At 50.4% G+C, this 17503-nt stretch overlaps 1 protein-coding gene and 1 long non-coding RNA gene across 2 annotated transcripts in view; both read right to left on the minus strand.

Moving 5' to 3' along the window:
* LOC119405188 (uncharacterized) overlaps positions 1–17503 on the minus strand; it is a 114494-nt gene that overhangs the window by 84499 nt on the left and 12492 nt on the right. The window lies entirely within an intron of this gene.
* Positions 13048–15152, minus strand: LOC119405184 (heat shock protein 68). The gene has a single exon (XM_037671996.2). It carries the CDS (start codon positions 15077–15079, stop codon positions 13160–13162), a length of 1920 nt encoding a protein of 639 aa, XP_037527924.1. The 5' UTR covers positions 15080–15152; the 3' UTR covers positions 13048–13159.

Genomic DNA, 17503 nt, shown 5'->3' on the forward strand with positions numbered 1-17503 from the left:
CAGTAAGTCCATCCCAATTTGCTGGAACGGCCGTTGAGGTGGCTCGATAGGCTGCAGAAGTCCGACTGGCCTAGTCGGCGGTGTCTTGCGTCGCTGACAGTCCCGGCAGGTCTTGACGTAGCGAGTTACGTCGGCGACAAGGCGCGGCCAGTAGTACTTTTCCTGTATTCTTGCGAGCGTGCGAGAAACACCCAGGTGTCCAGACGTCGGGTCGTCATGCAGAGCCTGGAGGACCTCTGGTCGCAGTGTCGAGGGCACTACGAGAAGGGAATCGGCTCGAAGCGGCGAGAAGTTCTTCTTAAGGAGAACACAGTTGCGCAAGAAAAACGACGTCAGTCCTCGCGTGAATGCCTTGGGAACAACGGTGGTCCTGCCCTCGAGGTATTCCACAAGGCCCCTGAGTTCTGGGTCCGCTCGCTGTCGTTCGGCGAAGTCTTCGGCACTTATGGTTCCCAAGAAGCAGTCATCCTCCATGTCGTCCTGCAGCGGTGGGTCGACGGGGCCGCGGGACAGGCAGTCAGCGTCGGAGTGTTTTCTTCCGGACTTGTAAACGACGGTTATGTCAAATTCTTGAAGTCGTAGGCTCCATCGTGCGAGGCGACCTGAAGGGTCCTTCAAGTTAGCTAGCCAACACAAGGCGTGGTGGTCGCTCACAACTTTGAAGGGCCGGCCGTAGAGGTAGGGGCGAAACTTCGATGTAGCCCAGATGATGGCCAGGCACTCCTTTTCTGTTGTGGAGTAGTTGATTTCTGCCTTTGATAGCGACCGGCTAGCATAACTGATAACCCTTTCGATTCCGTCGGTCTTTTGCACAAGGACGGCGCCAAGTCCTACGCTGCTTGCGTCGGTGTGGATTTCCGTATCGGCGTATTCGTCGAAATGCGCAAGTATGGGAGGCGTCTGCAGGCGTCGTTTCAATTCTTGAAATGCTTGAACTTGCGACGTTTCCCACCTGAATTCGACGTCGGTCTTCGTGAGTTGCGTCAGTGGCTCGGCGATCCGTGAAAATTCCTTGACGAAACGTCTGTAATAGGCGCACAAGCCGAGGAAACGGCGTACGGCCTTCTTGTCGGTGGGAGTCGGGAAGTCAGCGATGGCAGTTGTTTTCCGCGGGTCCGGGCGAACACCATCCTTGCTGATCACGTGACCCAAGAACAAGAGCTCCTCGTACGCGAAGCGGCACTTTTCAGGCTTCAAGGTGAGTCCGGAGGTCTTGATTGCTTGAAGTACAACTTCAAGGCGCCGAAGGTGTTCGTCGAAGTTTGAGGAAAACACAACGACGTCGTCCAAGTACACGAGGCACGTCTGCCACTTCAAGCCGGCCAGTACTGTGTCCATAACCCGTTGAAAAGTCGCAGGTGCCGAGCAAAGACCAAAGGGCATGACCTTGAACTCGAACAGGCCGTCTGGTGTTATAAAAGCAGTCTTTTCTCGGTCTCTCTCGTCGACTTCTATTTGCCAGTAACCGGTCTTGAGGTCCATCGACGAAAAGTACTTTGCGTTGTGTAATCGATCCAGGGTGTCGTCTATCCGGGGAAGGGGATACACGTCCTTCTTCGTGACTTTGTTCAGGCGACGATAATCGACGCAAAAACGTAGAGTCCCATCCTTCTTCTTCACTAGCACCACCGGGGATGCCCACGGACTCTTCGACGGCTGGATGATGTCGTCGCGTAGCATTTCGTCAACCTGTTTCTTCACGGCCTCGCGTTCTCGCGTCGAAACTCTGTACGGGCTCTGACGGAGTGGTCTGGCGCTTTCCTCTGTTATGATGCGATGTTTTGCCACGGGAGTCTGCCTAATTCTTGACGACAACGAAAAGCAGTCCTTGTATTGCAAGAGCAGGGTTTTGAGCTGTTCTTGTTTGTGCTTCTGAAGGCTGGGATTGATGTCGAAAGCTGGTTGCGGCGCTTTATTCGTCGGAGTAGGCTCGGGAGAATCGGTGAGGCCGAAAGCATTGCTGGCTTCTACGATTTCTTCGATGTAGGCGACCGTCGTGCCTTTGCTCACGTGCTTGTACTCGTTGCTGAAATTCGTGAGCATAACTGTTGCTTTCCCTGCCCGCAGCTCTGCTACTCCTCTTGCGACGCAAATCTTGCGGTTAATCAAGTGGTGCTTGTCGCCTTCAACAACGCCTTCGAGGTCTGCTGATTTCTGAGTGCCGACGGAAATGATGACGCTGGAGCGAGGTGGAATGGTGACCTGGTCTTCCAGCACATTCAAGGCGTGCTTTCTTGGCGGAGTGTGCGGCGGTAGTGCCTTTTCCGTGGACAGTGTTATTGACTTAGACCTCAGGTCGATGATTGCACCATGAAGGCCTAAGAAGTCCATACCAAGGATGACATCTCTCGAGCAACGCGGCAGAATTACGAAGTTCGCGGGATAAATCCTGTTGTTAATGGTGAGTCTCGCTGTGCAGATTCCCTCTGGCGTTACGAGGTGACCTCCAGCTGTCCGGATTTCGGGGCCTTCCCAGGCTGTCCTAACTTTCTTCAGCTTCGTGGCGAACGGTCCACTGATGACAGAATAGTCGGCTCCGGTGTCGACGAGGGCTGTGATGCTGTGGCCGTCGATAAGAACGTCGAGGTCGCTAGTTCGTCGTCTTGCGTTGCAGTTAGGCCGCGGCGTCGGGTCACGGCTACGTCGGTTTGTACCGCTGCTTCCACGTTGCGTCGTCAGGTCTACATCGATCCGCGAGGTTTCTTCGTCAGGGCTCTGTCTGGTTCGCGTCGTGTCCTGAAGGTTTCGTCGTGGCGTCGTCGTCGGCGGCGGAGGATCTTCGGTATTTCGTCGTACAGCAACCGCACCTCCATCGGTTGCTGTCCTTAGTTTTCCGGATACGGGCTAGGTGACCGGCCCCGAGTTGGGCCAGTGTATGGTCGGCGTTGGGGAGAGACGTAGCGGCCTGGCGACGGTGAACGGGAAGGTTGTCGGGGCGTCCATTGCGTTCCCGCGAGGTAGTCGGCGATGTCACGTGGTTTTTCCCCTCGCTGTGGACGCGGCGCGTCGATGGCGAATCCACGCAGTCCCATCTGTCGGTACTGGCAGCGGCGGTAAGTGTGGCCAGCTTCTCCGCAATGGTAACAGAGTGGGCGGTGGTCGGGGGCGCGCCAAACGTCGGTCTTCCTCGGCGTGTATCGTTGGCCGGCTGGCGGGCGGTATGACGTCGGTGGCGGCGGCGGTGGTGCCTGGCGGCGGAACTGTTGAGGCGGCGCGGCGTCTTGACCTGGGCGAGGAGGGGGGACGTTGCGTCGGGCTGCAGCAGCATAGGTCACTGCTTGCAGCTGCGGCTGCGCTGACTCGGGGGTGCCCAGAGACTGCTGGATTTCCTCTCGGACGATGTCAGCGATCGACGCAACTTCAGTCTGTGGTGAGGGTAAGAGCTTGCGTAGTTCTTCCCGCACGATCGCTCGGATCGTTTCGCGCAGGTCGTCGGAGCCGACAGCATGAACAACTGGGTTGTCTTGAATCGATCGGCGATTATACTGCCGGTTGCGCATTTCCAACGTCTTCTCAATCGTCGTCGCCTCTGAGACGAACTCTTGGACTGTCGACGGTGGGTTCCGCATTAGCCCAGCGAAGAGCTCTTGCTTTACCCCTCGCATGAGCAAGCGGACTTTCTTGTCCTCGGGCATGGCTGGGTCGGCGTGTCGGAACAGTCTGCTCATCTCTTCCGCGTACAGCACCACGTTCTCGTTTGGAAGCTGCACACGGGTTTCCAGCAGAGCTTCGGCCCTCTCCTTGCGGACGACACTCGTGAATGTGGCAAGGAATCTTGTGCGAAAAATGTCCCACGTCGTGAGGCTTCGCTCTTGGTTCTCGAACCAAGTTCGGGCAGAGTCCTCCAAGGCGAAGTAGACGTGTCTTAACTTGTGTTCATCGGTCCATTCGTTAAAAATGGCGACGCGGTCGTACTTCTCCAGCCAACTTTCCGGGTCTTCAGCAGATGATCCGTGAAAGGTCGGTGGTTCCTTTGGGCGCTGTAGCAGCACGGGTGCAAGCGGCATGGTTGCTGTCATTGTCGCTGTTGTGTTGGTCATGGTCGGGGTCTTCCTGGTCTTGTCGGGTAAAGGCTGGTATTCTGGAGGTAGTCCTTGTGTCCTGCGGCTTGCTCGCTGTTCGGGGTAGGCGTCGATGTCTTCGTTGCGGCCCGGACTGGGTTCACGGCCTGACGGGGGCGACCGGAACATGAGCGAAGCAGCACCTCCACCAGATGTCACGTGGTCGTGACGTCGATGAAGACAGCAGTCGGCGTTTGCAGGATGAAACTGTTTATTTGGCCGAACTTGTGGCCGGAAAATGAGAACTAGAACTACAGCAATACACGCTGTACAAATATAGCGGCGAACAGGGCGTCGTCCGTCGATCAACTGACAAGCGGTCAAGCGCGTCGGCTTTTATACAGGCGCTATGGAACTTTCCAGCAATATCGCTGGTGGCGGCGTTATGTCTCGACAAAGCTGGAACATTTGCGTGCGGCACGCAATCTTAACAAAGCGATCTACTAAAATCGTGAAGCTTCTCGAGCACTGCTTCACGGCCAGCGTCGAGCGTTGATAACCGTCCTTGCTGGTCAAACTCGAACACATCAAAATAAAAGAAGAAGCGAGCGTGGCAATATTGTGATTACGAGTATGGCATCATTCAACCGTATCGTTCAATCGCATTTCGCTGTTCCTCGTGTACACACTAAACATTTTTACACCCTTCATGGTGTAAAAAGGGTGTTAATGTCGTTTACACCCTCAAGGGTGTAAAAATGTTAAGTGTGTACCCTTGGCGTCCTTTTCTCTTCGCTTCCACAGAGAAAAAGAACAAAATAACAAATAAAGACAGCCTGCTCCAACCACTCCGAGCCTCGTTTCGTGACCCGTTCAACGCACGTATGCTGCTGATATATGAGGAGAAAATGTGAAATTTCTTGCTGTCAATAAACGCGCCACGTCCTTCACGACCAACCACAAAATGCGGTTGAAAAGCCGCGCGGTTTTTCACGCATTCGACTAAGACGACTCGAAGGTGAAAGCCACCCTTCTTATTTAATCTTCTAAGTTGAACGTATTGCATTTGTGCCGCTCGCGTGACTAAAAAAAAATATTTAAAAAATTAGCGTGGTTTGCACTGGAGGCGCAACGATAAAGAGAAAGCGGAGCTGCTGGGCACCTATGCAGTCCTGGCTTTTGCCGTATTGCTAAGGTTTGCCAATTTTCTCTTCTTTCTTCGTCTATTTCTTTCTTTTTCTCTCTGTTTTCTCTATGTCTTTTTTCTCTGTTTATTTCTATTTATTTATTTGTCTCTCTCTCTCTCTATTTCTTCTTCCCCCCCCCTTTCTCTCTATTTTCGCTTGCATCCTTCTTCTTTCTATCCTTTTCTCTGTCTACATATCACTCTATTTCTTTCTCTTTTTCATTCTTTCTATTTCTCTCTTTCTCATTCTTTCACTGCTACGCTTTACTCTCTCCCCTCCTCCTTTCCAATCTGCTCACCATCACATCTCTCCTCCTCATCCTCACTTCCCTTTCCCACCCCCTTGCTACAATATACTATACAAGGCTACGCTATGCTCTGCTAGCGTGCCTGGATAGCCGAGTGGTTAGGACGCTCGCCTTCGGATCGAGGGCTCGCGGGTTTTGTTTCGCCGGGCATTTCTCTCTTTCTTTCTCTCTCCCTGTACTCGTTTTTTCACCCATCGGGGTTCATCATTGCTGTTTCCGACAGGCAAATATTACGGCGAGCTTAAAAAACAGCTTCGCTGTTAAAAAAACGCCGTTCGATAAACCTGTAACTCGTTTCACGGCTGCGCTAAAATTAACGGACGACAGAAGAGACGTACTACACACGACAGGCGCATGTGTTTATTAAAGGGACACTAAAGAGAAACAATGAATTGGTTTAGATTGATAAAGTGTGCTCGGAGAACTCTTGTGTAGTTTATTTCACCACCATAGGTTTATTATTAGAGGAGAAAACCAAGTTCAAAGTTTCATTCTTAAATTTCGCGCCGAACTTTGTAATTCGTGACGTAAAAGGTTTCAAAGAGCATTTAACGTATTTTGGCGCCACTGGCTCGACGAAATTTCCACAAACTCGTTATGTCAAGTCTCTTGCCCCCTCAGAGGACAATGTACTTCGATTTAACCGATTAGGAACTACGTAGAACCAAGCAGGCACCGTCAAAATTATGTGACATCACGGCAAGTGGTGCGGGAATTCCAAGGTGGTGTCGCCACCTGTATTTTCTTTTTGCGCGTTTTCTCACTTGTTAAGCGTCTTCTCGCAGCAAGCGTGGTGTTTTTGGTATCGTGGAAGACTACTTTACTAATGCGAGAAAAATCGTTTTGCTCTTTAGTGTCCCTTTAAGGCGAAAGCCTAAGTGCCTCATCAAACGCGAAAAATTGACCGTCGGCGCCGTCAACACGAGTGATGCAATCAATCATTATGTGATGACATCACGCCTCCAAAATTTCTGACGTCATCATGACGTCACATTATGCCGTTATCACATGACACCGTCGCTTGGTCGTAAGTGGGCCGATCCTGGAGGCACGTGAGGTGCAGAAAGCTCGCAATGCCTCCGATCCCGGAGGCGGTGCAAAACAACGCTAGGTGCAGAAAGCTTTCCGGCGTGGGGAATCGTGCAATCGACTGAGAATAACAAGAGAAGATGGCTTTCGCCTACGAGTCACCTTAGGCGAATGTATAAAGGCAGCCTGTGAGTTTTTAATTATAGTAGGAAAAAATTATTTACGGAAAAACATTGTAAGGAAAACTGCGGAATACACACGAAATCTTTCACGTTATCATTATGAAACATGAACTTTTTCAGAATAGACAATTTGTAAAACAGATTCATAAAATATATCAGCAATTTCCAACCAGTCCGCGGCGGCGGCACGGTGGTTACGACGCTCGGCTGCTGACCCGAAGCTCGCGGATTGGAACCCGGCCGCGGCGGTCGCATTTCGATGTATAGGCGAAATGCTACATAGAGACCCGTGTACCAGGCCCGTAGCCAGGAAATTTTTAAGGAGGGGGGCACTTGATGAAAGCCTTTACTATTTGAGAAAAACGCCTATTTTCATTATTTATTTTCGGTAAAACGTCCTGTATCATAAAAATTTCGAAGGGGCGGGGCGCCCCCCCCCCCCCCTAGGCTACGGGCCTGTCGTGTACTGTTCGATGTCAGTGCACGTTAAAGAACCCCATGTGGTCGAAATTTCCGGAGCCCTCCAGAACGGCGTCCCTCATAATCATATCGCAGTTTGGATCCGTAAGACCCCAGATATTGCTACTTGTTTAACAGGAAGCAACGTGCGACTATTACGAACCGCGCTGCCGCACTCAAGAATATAGGATCGATTGTCTACGACGCGAAGGTCGACAACTGACCGTCCTCTCGCGAAAAATAAAAATCTTGCCGTGCGTGGTAACCGGCAAGTGACGCCGAAACGTGGCAGATAAGAATTCTGACCTTTAGAACACGCTCGAGACTTTGAGATAAGCGCAAGGCGGCAGTGATGCGATCCGGGGAGGAAAACGACACTCGCTGAAGAGTGTACACCTGTTAACTTTCCGGACCGGTTTGTTGACGCACTGCGGCATTTCCGTACGGTAATTACGGAAACACCGTACCGTCCTCGTGAGGACGTAGCTTTTTTTTTTTTTTCAGTCGACAAGGCTCCTATCAGCCCCTTTGATCCTCTCACCACATTACCGTACGCAGTGAGCAGCTTGCGCCGATAGAAAGCTAAAAAAAGAAATAAAAGACAGTTCTACCCCAAGTGAAAGTTGTACCAACTGCGGAGGACTGATTCGGTAGTAATCCCCTTGTGTTTGGTGTCTATCAGCCCTTTTCTGTTCTTTTGTGTTCTTTTCTTGAGTTTGTCTGCTCGTTTTCGCTCTGTTCTGTTGTTTTCGTGTGATTACGTGATATTTTCAGTCCTTTTCTGTTTTTTTCTTCTGATCATCTGATTTGTTTTGCGATTACCTACTTTCTGTTGTATGGTCTCTTTTCTATCGTTCTTCCACTGTTAGCTGATCCCACAGCGGTGCCTCTAACTCGCGGCGCTGGGGTTTCGCTTCCGTTTCTCTCTTTAGACCTGTGTCCAACGCCAACTCTTGGCTCTGGCGTTTGACTGTCGCTACGCTAGCTCGGACTCAGACAGACAAAATCGCGCCCTTCGGCGACGCTGACGTTCAAAATTGCAGCCTGCTTGGATGTGCATCAAACGAGGGACCTGCGTAACGCCAACGCGAGACATGAGACCGCACTTCGCGTACGATCGCGAGGCTCCTAAAACCATAGAGTTTCCTGCAATGATTTACTAGAGGGAACTCTGGCGCTAGTGTCTATAGTTGCAATGCATGGTGCTTCAGCCAGCATGGGAATGATGGGTAGTGCACGGACTTGTCTTAAGCTTCGTTCTTTCGGCTCCGCGTCGGCCTGCATACGCTTTGTCGTAAGACGAAGTTCAGCAAGCGTTCAACAGTTCCACTTCTCCACCTTAATCTATTTAGGCTCACCAACCGTTCCTTTTGCACCCCCCCCCCTTGCCGACGACCATGCCTGCGGGTTACCGATGCTGCCAGTATCGAAAATTTAACACGCGGGGCATCGACGCGATGTTAGAAACTGCATCGGCTCAGTGATGTTATACCCCGAGACATGAAAATTCCATGTTTCGGGCATTTTTCCCAGCATACCGGAAAAAAAGAATTTCCAGCATATTTCCCTGCACAATGGTAGTAATGTGCACGCCTACACACACACATATGTATACGTAATACACTTGCGTGACGTGTTTACGCGGCTACTAAAATCATGAATAGCGCCTGCGCTCCTGCGCAACACGAAAGCATGCCCTTCGTAACTCCTGTGCTGTAAGTTCGTTGTGCATACGTCGTGGTCTTCGAGTCTTAACACCCGTATTGAACTATAAATCACTCCACGTACTTATAAGAAACGAATCTGAATGGCTATGCTTTTGCGTGCTGCATGCGGTAAAAGCGATTGCGGAAGCAGAAAGCGCGCTGTCTGTGACCACTGTGTATTGGTCGTCATAGGGAAATTTCACAATTCCTGAAATTCCCTGCAACATCGCGAAAATTCCCTTTTTCCCCTTCGTCCACAATTACAGCTGAAAACTCTCCCCCCCCCCCCCCCCCAAAAAAAAAAAAAAATGGGCAGATCCCACGTACCGTGAGAATCGATGTTATGCGAAGCATGCGGCGGGAAGGTGACTGTGGCGTAATTTTTTTACATTGAGCGAACCGTTACGAAATGGTACACACATATCTTGAAGAGTCGCACATGTGTTGCATAACCAGTTGTTTACAGTTGGGTCACGATGCCAACGGGAACATACGTACTGCCAACACAAGACGCGGTAAGCTGATACGCAGTGCTTATACTTATCGTCCGTTGTGATGGAGAACGCACGCACGTTTCACGAACCCGTGTGCATGTGTGAAAGGGGTTCTTGACAGTTCTCACGTAGATGGCGGTGAGCGCAATGTCTTTGTTGTTGTGATTGATGTGCGCAACGCAGACGTCGCCAATTCCGTTGCTTGTCTGTGTGTGTTCTGTGTCTGGCGGCCGGCGAAGCGGGATGCGGCCTACGTTGACGTTGCGCATCGCCGTGTTCTTATATGTGCCCACGCCGCCACACCTGCAATGAGGCCGCTTGCCGTGGACGACACATTGGAATCCCGTGATTGCAGGACCGGGTTGATTGGCGGAACATGGGTGAGGTCTTTGGCCTGCAGTGGGCGTAGACAGGCTGATGATGATGAAGATGATTGCAGTAGGCTCATCGCTCCAGGTTTCAGAAAGTGCTAACACGCCAGTTTCTGTGAGCAGCGCGTCTTTTTCGAAGTCGTGCGCGTGCGCATGCACAGACTGCATGTTGAGAGCGGCGAGAGTAAGGTGATTGTTGTGGTTGCGGTACCGAATGAAGGTGGAAGCCCGGTCCAAGACAATGTCTAGAGGCTTGTTTGCCCTGTTTGCTAGCCGGGTCACGTCGTCGACAGACTGACTGTCGATAGCGCCGGCGACATGTCGAAATTTGAAGTCACCTTTTGCGTTGGTGAGGTATAGACCATCGAGGCCGGTAGCCCTGGAAAGTGATACGTAGACCAACTTCAGTGGATGGCGATTATCGTATCCGTAGACTACCTGGGCGAATGTGGCCTTTTGTGACTTATACATAGTTATGGCGTTTGTTTGCGCAAGGGGAAACTGTGTCTTCTTACACGAGATAATTTTCTAGCGAGGTTGTGGTGGTTCGCAGTCCCAAGGGCACCCATTTCAATTCTATTGAGGGGTATGCGGTAGTGATGTGCTGCGTCAAAGCGGCTCTCAATCAATCTGAAATGATGCTCGGTCAGCATGAGGCCATCGCCCATCCTCATAAGAAATGCAGAGCACCTGGACGAGTGGATGGCAGTTGAGCGCCTTCCAGGGGTGATCTGTCTTCAGCTCCCTCACTTGCCTTGCGTTTTAATCTGTATGTTCGCTGTGAATGACCTGTGGCACAAACCCGCATAACATGAACTGCGGTATGCGGCTATGTGCCGCAGATGAACGAGGGAAAGGGTTTCATGACGTACGCGTCAGGCGTTTTGCGTTATTCGTGTCGTGACCAGTGAATCGTGTTCGTCATACACTGATCCCCTGCTATGCCAATTTTGGTATATTACAAGATATGGAAACGACGACCAGGAGAGCGCCCAGACGTAGGCGGATGGATGGATGGATGGAAAGAAAGAAATAAAGAAACGGCCAAAGCGCCTGAGGTTCGCTGAAAAATAATTCGCATTTAAAAGGAAAATTCGCTGCACGGAACGGTCGGTTAAAAAGACCGCGCGGCGGAAAACCAAAACAAGCAAGCAAGCCAAACGGTAGTGTTCTTTTTATCCGCTGGATGACGCCACATGTCCAGGTACGCTTTATACCCGGTAAATTCGAATTTGAAACGCGGGCACGTGATAGCGGGCTATCGATGGGAATAGGCGCGGAGAGGAAAGTATTATGGCGCGTTCCATTCAACCGCTTCTAAAATCCCAGCTAGCACACAATGCTTCGCAAGAAAACAGCGCAATAAATATCGAGAATTAATTGACTGCCAACGATGCACATTCTAGGCCATACGCTATCGTTCTAGAGCAACTACGAAAACATTTTTTACAGCCAAGCTGTATGTAACTAGGCGATTAGTAACTACACGCAAAGTTACGTTGTCAACAATTAGCGATGCAGATAAATTCACAGAAAAAAAAATTATCTATTCAAAGGAAAACCCATAGCAGCGATGTGCCACAGAAATTTGGCTAACCCCACTACTCACCACTGGGCACTACTCAACTTCAGCGTTACTATCAGCCTTATGTCTGCTCACGTTTATACTCACACATACTTCGACCCCGTAGCTTTCATGCGCCAGCTCAATAAACTTACCGATGAGAGGCGAAGTGTTGATGGGGGGGGGGAGGGGGGTGTACTCCTTCCCGCGAACACTTTCACGGGAATTTCTTGATAAAAACATCTCGTGTGAGTCATATCTTTCAATAAAACTGTTCTTACTGGATTACAACCACTGATAACACCTTTTTGAAGAAAAAAGATCGAAATGCGCACGGTAGAGCGGCCAATTATGCGAGATATTGGCGTTAAAGTGCATTGACACCATGATCGAAAACTCTAATTATACGCTAACGGACTCGTGAGTCCACTCACTCAGATTCACTCAGGCTCAGATCGAGCCGTGAGTCTGAGTGTGTAATATTTTGGTGAGTTTGATTCCGAGCCAGTCCGGCTGAGAAAAAATTTAGCGAGTCCGAGGGAGTACGGTTGAGGAAAAGTTTGGTGAGTGAGTCTGAGTGAGCTCCACATCTTTTGCCGACCCATGCCACTGGCCCACAAAAAAGCAGAGAAGTAGAATTTATCAGTTGAACAACAAGTAATTAAGCAAATATATATATATATATATATATATATATATATATATATATATATATTAATTAATTAATAACATGTGCACTACACTCCTGGCCCATGCATACCGAGGTGGAAGTGTTTTAAAGGAGCATATGCTAAATTAAAAAGTGTCGCGCCTTTCTTTACATCTCATTAAAGTTGCGTGTCACTCCCGTGCCATGTCATGTGCTACATAGCTTTGCTGTAGTCATCAACCATCACAAAGTGGAATAGCTCATGGTTTTTTTTTTTATTACACATATTGGCATCTACATAAAGATGCACTCAGATGATGTGACGCACGCCATATTGTCTTATTCATATCTGTAGTGCTTACGGAGACAACAAGAATGAGCAATTAAGTTCTCACCGCACTGGCTGCGAAGCACTACGGCGGTCTATTAACGCCATCGCATACACACTTACTTACCTCATTTGCCTGTATAGGTTCTACATTCCTGTGTCGATTTCACGAAAACGACTAAATTCGAAAAATAGGTTATGCGCCCGCTAGCGGCTTACCTTTAGCCATTTAGCCCAGAGAGGGAAGGTCGGATTGGATCGGAAAAACTTTATTTACAAAGTCCGGAGGCGTGTGCCTTAGCACACGGAGGGAAGGTGACGGTGGTAAATTTAATAGCACGCCCACAAGGGGCGCCAGAACTACTTTTCGATTAATCAGCTATTCTTTGCACCGCGATCTCCTTTCGTGTATATAGATGAAATCCTTATGCAAGCCACATTTGAATTCTGTTCAGACATCAGAAAACTATTTCCAACTTCAACAGAACACTGCCTCCATGACCTCTGGAGGGTCATATTTCCCTGCGCAACCACATATTTAACGAGTAATATCGCTATCCTAAAAGTAAATAATTTCAGCGGATGCAAGCACACATTACCACTCATTTCAAAGCCTTTATTGAAAGTAATAGATTCAAATTAATTCCGTTTTTTTGTGAGGTGAAACAGCAGCACAGTGGGCATTAGCCCAAGTGCCACATTCCACCCAAAGAACAAGGCCATACACACCTTTTTTTTTTTTTTTTAAAGTCCCTTTATTGTGACACCTCAGTATATACAACCACCACAGTTCACAAATTATATAGATGATTATGAAAACATGACCTAGCTATGTATACATAAAGGAATGACAGATGAATGACTAGGTTAACAGGAATTGATTTAGTCCACTTCTTCGATGGTAGGTCCCGACTGGCTCGGATTGGCACCGTGCTTCGGACCCTGTGCTCCTTGTCCCTGGTGTAGCTTGCTCATGATGGGCATGCAGACTTGCTGCAGTTCCTTGAGCCGGTGTTCGTACTCCTCCTTCTCAGCCAGGCTGTTGGCGTCGATCCACGAGATGGTCTCGCGACACTTGGAGAGCACGGTGTCCTTGTCCGTAGAGGACAGTTTTTCCCCGGCTTCTTCGGCTGCTTGCTTGACTCCGTAGACGTAAGTCTCCAGAGTGTTCCTGGCGGCAACCCTCTCGCGCTGAGCATCGTCCTCCTGCTTAAACTTCTCGGCTTCGGCGAGCATGCGCTCGATGTCCTCCTTGGACAGGCGTCCTTTGTCGTTCGTGATCCGGATGCTCTCCTGTTTGCCCGTGCTGTTGTCCCTAGCCGAGACCTGGAGGATACCGTTGGCGTCCATGTCGAACGTCACCTCGATCTGAGGAACGCCGCGTGGTGCCGGAGGGATGCCGTTCAGGTTGAACGTTCCCAGAAGGTGGTTGTCCTTGGTGAGGGCGCGCTCGCCTTCGAAGACCTGGATGGTGACCGCGGGTTGGTTGTCCGAGTAAGTCGTGAAGGTCTTGGACGTCTTGCAGGGGATGCGAGTGTTCCGCTCCACGATGCGGGTCATGACTCCGCCTGCCGTCTCGATTCCCAGGGACAGCGGAGCCACGTCCACCAGCAGCACGTCGCGGATGGCTTCGCTAGAGTCACCGCTCAGGACAGCTGCCTGAACTGCAGCTCCATATGCGACAGCTTCGTCCGGGTTGATTCCCATAGACAGTTCCTTGCCGTTGAAGAAGTCTCGGAGCAGCTTCTGCACCTTGGGGATGCGCGTAGAGCCACCCACCAACACGACGTCGTGGATCTGTGCCTTGTCCATCTTGGCATCTCTGAGAGCGCGCTCCACCGGCTCAAGCGTGCTTCGGAACAGGTCGATGCAGAGTTCCTCGAATCGAGCCCGGGTGAGCTTGCTGTAGAAGTCAATGCCTTCGAAGAGAGCGTCTATTTCGATGCTCGCCTCGGTGGAGCTGGACAGGGTCCTCTTGGCACGCTCGCAGGCGGTGCGCAGTCGCCGTATTGCTCTCGGGTTTTTTCTGAGGTCCTTGCGGTGTTTGCGTTGGAACTCTTGCACGAAGTGCTCAACCATCCGGTTATCGAAGTCCTCACCTCCCAGGTGGGTGTCACCCGCCGTGGATCGGACCTCGAACATGGAGCCCTCGTCGATTGTCAGTATTGAGACGTCGAAGGTGCCTCCTCCCAGGTCGAAGATGAGGACGTTCTTCTCACCCCGCAGATTCTTGTCCAGTCCGTAGGCGAGAGCGGCTGCGGTCGGTTCGTTGATGATGCGCAGCACGTTGAGACCCGCAATAGCTCCGGCGTCCTTGGTGGCCTGCCTCTGAGAGTCGTTGAAGTAAGCAGGCACCGTAATGACGGCGTCGCTCACTCGCTTTCCCAAGTACGCCTCGGCGGTCTCCTTCATCTTGGTGAGAACCATGGCGCTGATCTCCTCCGGGTTGAAGCGCTTGCGCTCGCCCTTGAACTCGACGCTGATCTTGGGCTTGCCTCCGTCGTTCTCCACTTTGAAGGGCCAGTGCTTGAGGTCGTCCTGGATCTTGGGGTCGTCGTAGCGGCGCCCGATCAGCCTCTTGGCGTCGAACACCGTGTTCTCCGGGTTCATTGCCGTCTGCGCCTTGGCTGCATCGCCGATGAGCCGCTCCGTGTCCGTGAAGGCTACGTAGCTCGGCGTAGTGCGATTGCCCTGGTCGTTGGCGATGATCTCCACTCGGCCGTGCTGGAAGACACCCACGCAGGAGTACGTGGTGCCGAGGTCGATGCCGATAGCCGGCGCGTCAGACTTTCTACCAGGCATGACGATTGTGTTGCGTTAGTTTGCGTTCCGCTCAGAACAAGTGCTCACTGAGTGCAGTGAATCTGCCTTGGCTCGGCAGCGGCGCGCGATTTATACCGTTCGCGCGCTTTTCTAGAAACGCCCCGAAGCACCGCGAGCAGCTACGACCAATAGGAGCGAAGTAGGGCAGTGACGTCAGCGGAGCCGCTCCGCGATTGGTCTGTGGCGGATCGAAGCGCCGAGAAAGCTCTCGTGTCGTCTGCTAGCGAGCACTGCAGGTTTCGATAACACCTTGGTTTCGTGCCCTGTGCTAGAATGGTCGGTGTTTTGAAGGTTGAAGAAATGCGTTATACGTCGAGAGAATTTCAAGTTTATATACACTGTGGGTGTGTAGCCATTTCAAACCGTTCTTTTCTTGCATTGGCGCGGCGAAGCGAGCGGCATTAAATAATTCTTGGTTTGTAGTTTTGTTCGCAGTCATTATTAAATGAAAACTTTGTGTCTACAACCTATGTTGTTCTACACTAACCACACATTAGTTACACTGATTTACATTACTCGTTAGTTACACTAACACTGTTAAACTCTAACCGCACACACGCCGGTCGTCGCGAACGGGCCGAGAACTTTCGAGGCCGTTCGCGGAGTAAACAGAGGGAGGGGGAGTGGCCGCAGGCGTGACGTAAGCGTGCATCGCCCCCCAAATCCCGAAGGTTCGCGTTGTTTCTCGCGTGATCTCGCTCCGAATGTCGTCTGCTTGGGCGAGCAAACCAAACTGCTCAGGCTCTATCGATCGCGTCTCGCACTGTTTACAAACAAGGTCCGCGTGCCTTTTTTGTTTGTTTGTTTCTGTCCGCTGCTCACTACTGTCACGCAGCACTGCTGTCGTCCTTTAAGAGGTGCCGACCAACTATGCGACGCGTTATTGTAACACGAAGGCGATGCATTTTTGGAATGTCAACAGCTAGCTCTGTTCGCCGCACAACGCCGGTCAGTCAGTCCTAAGGAAGCGTACACTGAACCATGCGAGTAACAAAAGGTGATACCGCCGCAGCAGCATCGCAGAGTTCCAAGTTATACGCGCACTACCTAGGTGCAAACGTCACTGCACGATTCCGAAAGACAGCGCGGCCGGTTAGCGCTGAAGGCGAACGAACTCGTCAAACAAGAAGAATTCAACCAGCCAGCTCATCACCGGATCGAAGTATCAGTGTCCAAGCTGTCATCTCGCCACTGATGCCAAAGCTATAGCCTCTCAGCGTAACAAATTGTTAAGTACAGCCCTGATTTCTACTCGTCAAGGTTCCCATGTCGCATAAGATCGAAGGGGGCCTCCAGAAACCGAAATACGAATCCGTTGGAGCTAATAACATACGGTATGTCAAGCTTAGGATCATGTCTTCCCATTCACAGGTATTTCTCTCGCCCCTTCACTACCATCAGAAACAAGCAAATTAGGCAGACCGAATAAAGCTGAATTCGTCCAATTTTAAGACGTTTACCTTTAATTTTTTAAACTGCTATTTGTTGGAGCTCTTGCGTTGCCTTGCTGGCAGCTTCTGTATGTATATTGCGCTGTCAATCCTTATGTACACCGAACTGCTGTTGTTAGCTTTTTTAACATAGGCGCTGGATAATGGCCTTACTTATTTCATCACCCTTTTTGGATGCAATGAAAGTACTATGCAACTTCAGCCCATATTCAATCATTATTCATCCAGTCATGTACTGAAATGTTTCCATAAAAACTGCTAACAATGTCAGGCCAATAAAACCGCTCACATTTGAGAATCATATATGACTTTTAGAACATTCACTCTAAACAAATCATCACGTATGCACTGCTAATACATGAAACATATTTTCAAATAGTCTCCAGTGGCACCCAACAGCTGAAGCCTTTTTTTTAAATGCGAAGCATTTCTTAGCGAACCTCAGGCACTTTGGGCGTTTCTATCTACGTATCTATCTATCTATCTATCTATCTAGTCGCCTACGTCTGGGCGCTCTCCTGGTTGTCTCCATAACTTGTAATGTACCAAAATTGGCACAGCAGGGGATCAGTGTATGACGAACACGATTCACTGGTCATGACATGAACAACACAAAATACCTGTCGCGGACGTCATGAAACCCTTTCTCTCAGTCACGTGTGGCACATACCCGCATACCAGAGTTCATGTTATGCGGGTATGTGCCACAGGTGATACAAAGCCTCAACCAACACAGTAACCGCTAACACACACGTTGACATGCGAGGAAAGTGATAATAATAATAATTTTTGGGTTTTTGTGTCCCAAAACCACGATATGATTATGAGAGACGCCGTGACGAAGGGCTCCGGAAGTTTTGGCTATCTGGTATTCTATAACGTGCACCGAGATCACACAGTACACGGGCATCTAGCATTTTGCCTCCATCGAAATGCGACCGTCGCGGCCGGG

Source organism: Rhipicephalus sanguineus, chromosome 9 (assembly GCF_013339695.2).
Source record: "Rhipicephalus sanguineus isolate Rsan-2018 chromosome 9, BIME_Rsan_1.4, whole genome shotgun sequence".
Classification (NCBI taxonomy): Eukaryota; Metazoa; Arthropoda; class Arachnida; order Ixodida; family Ixodidae; genus Rhipicephalus; species Rhipicephalus sanguineus.

Excerpts from the sequence above, each read along its gene's own strand:
- LOC119405184 (XM_037671996.2), bottom strand. The coding sequence starts at position 15,079 with ATGCCTGGTAGAAAGTCTGACGCGCCGGCTATCGGCATCGACCTCGGC.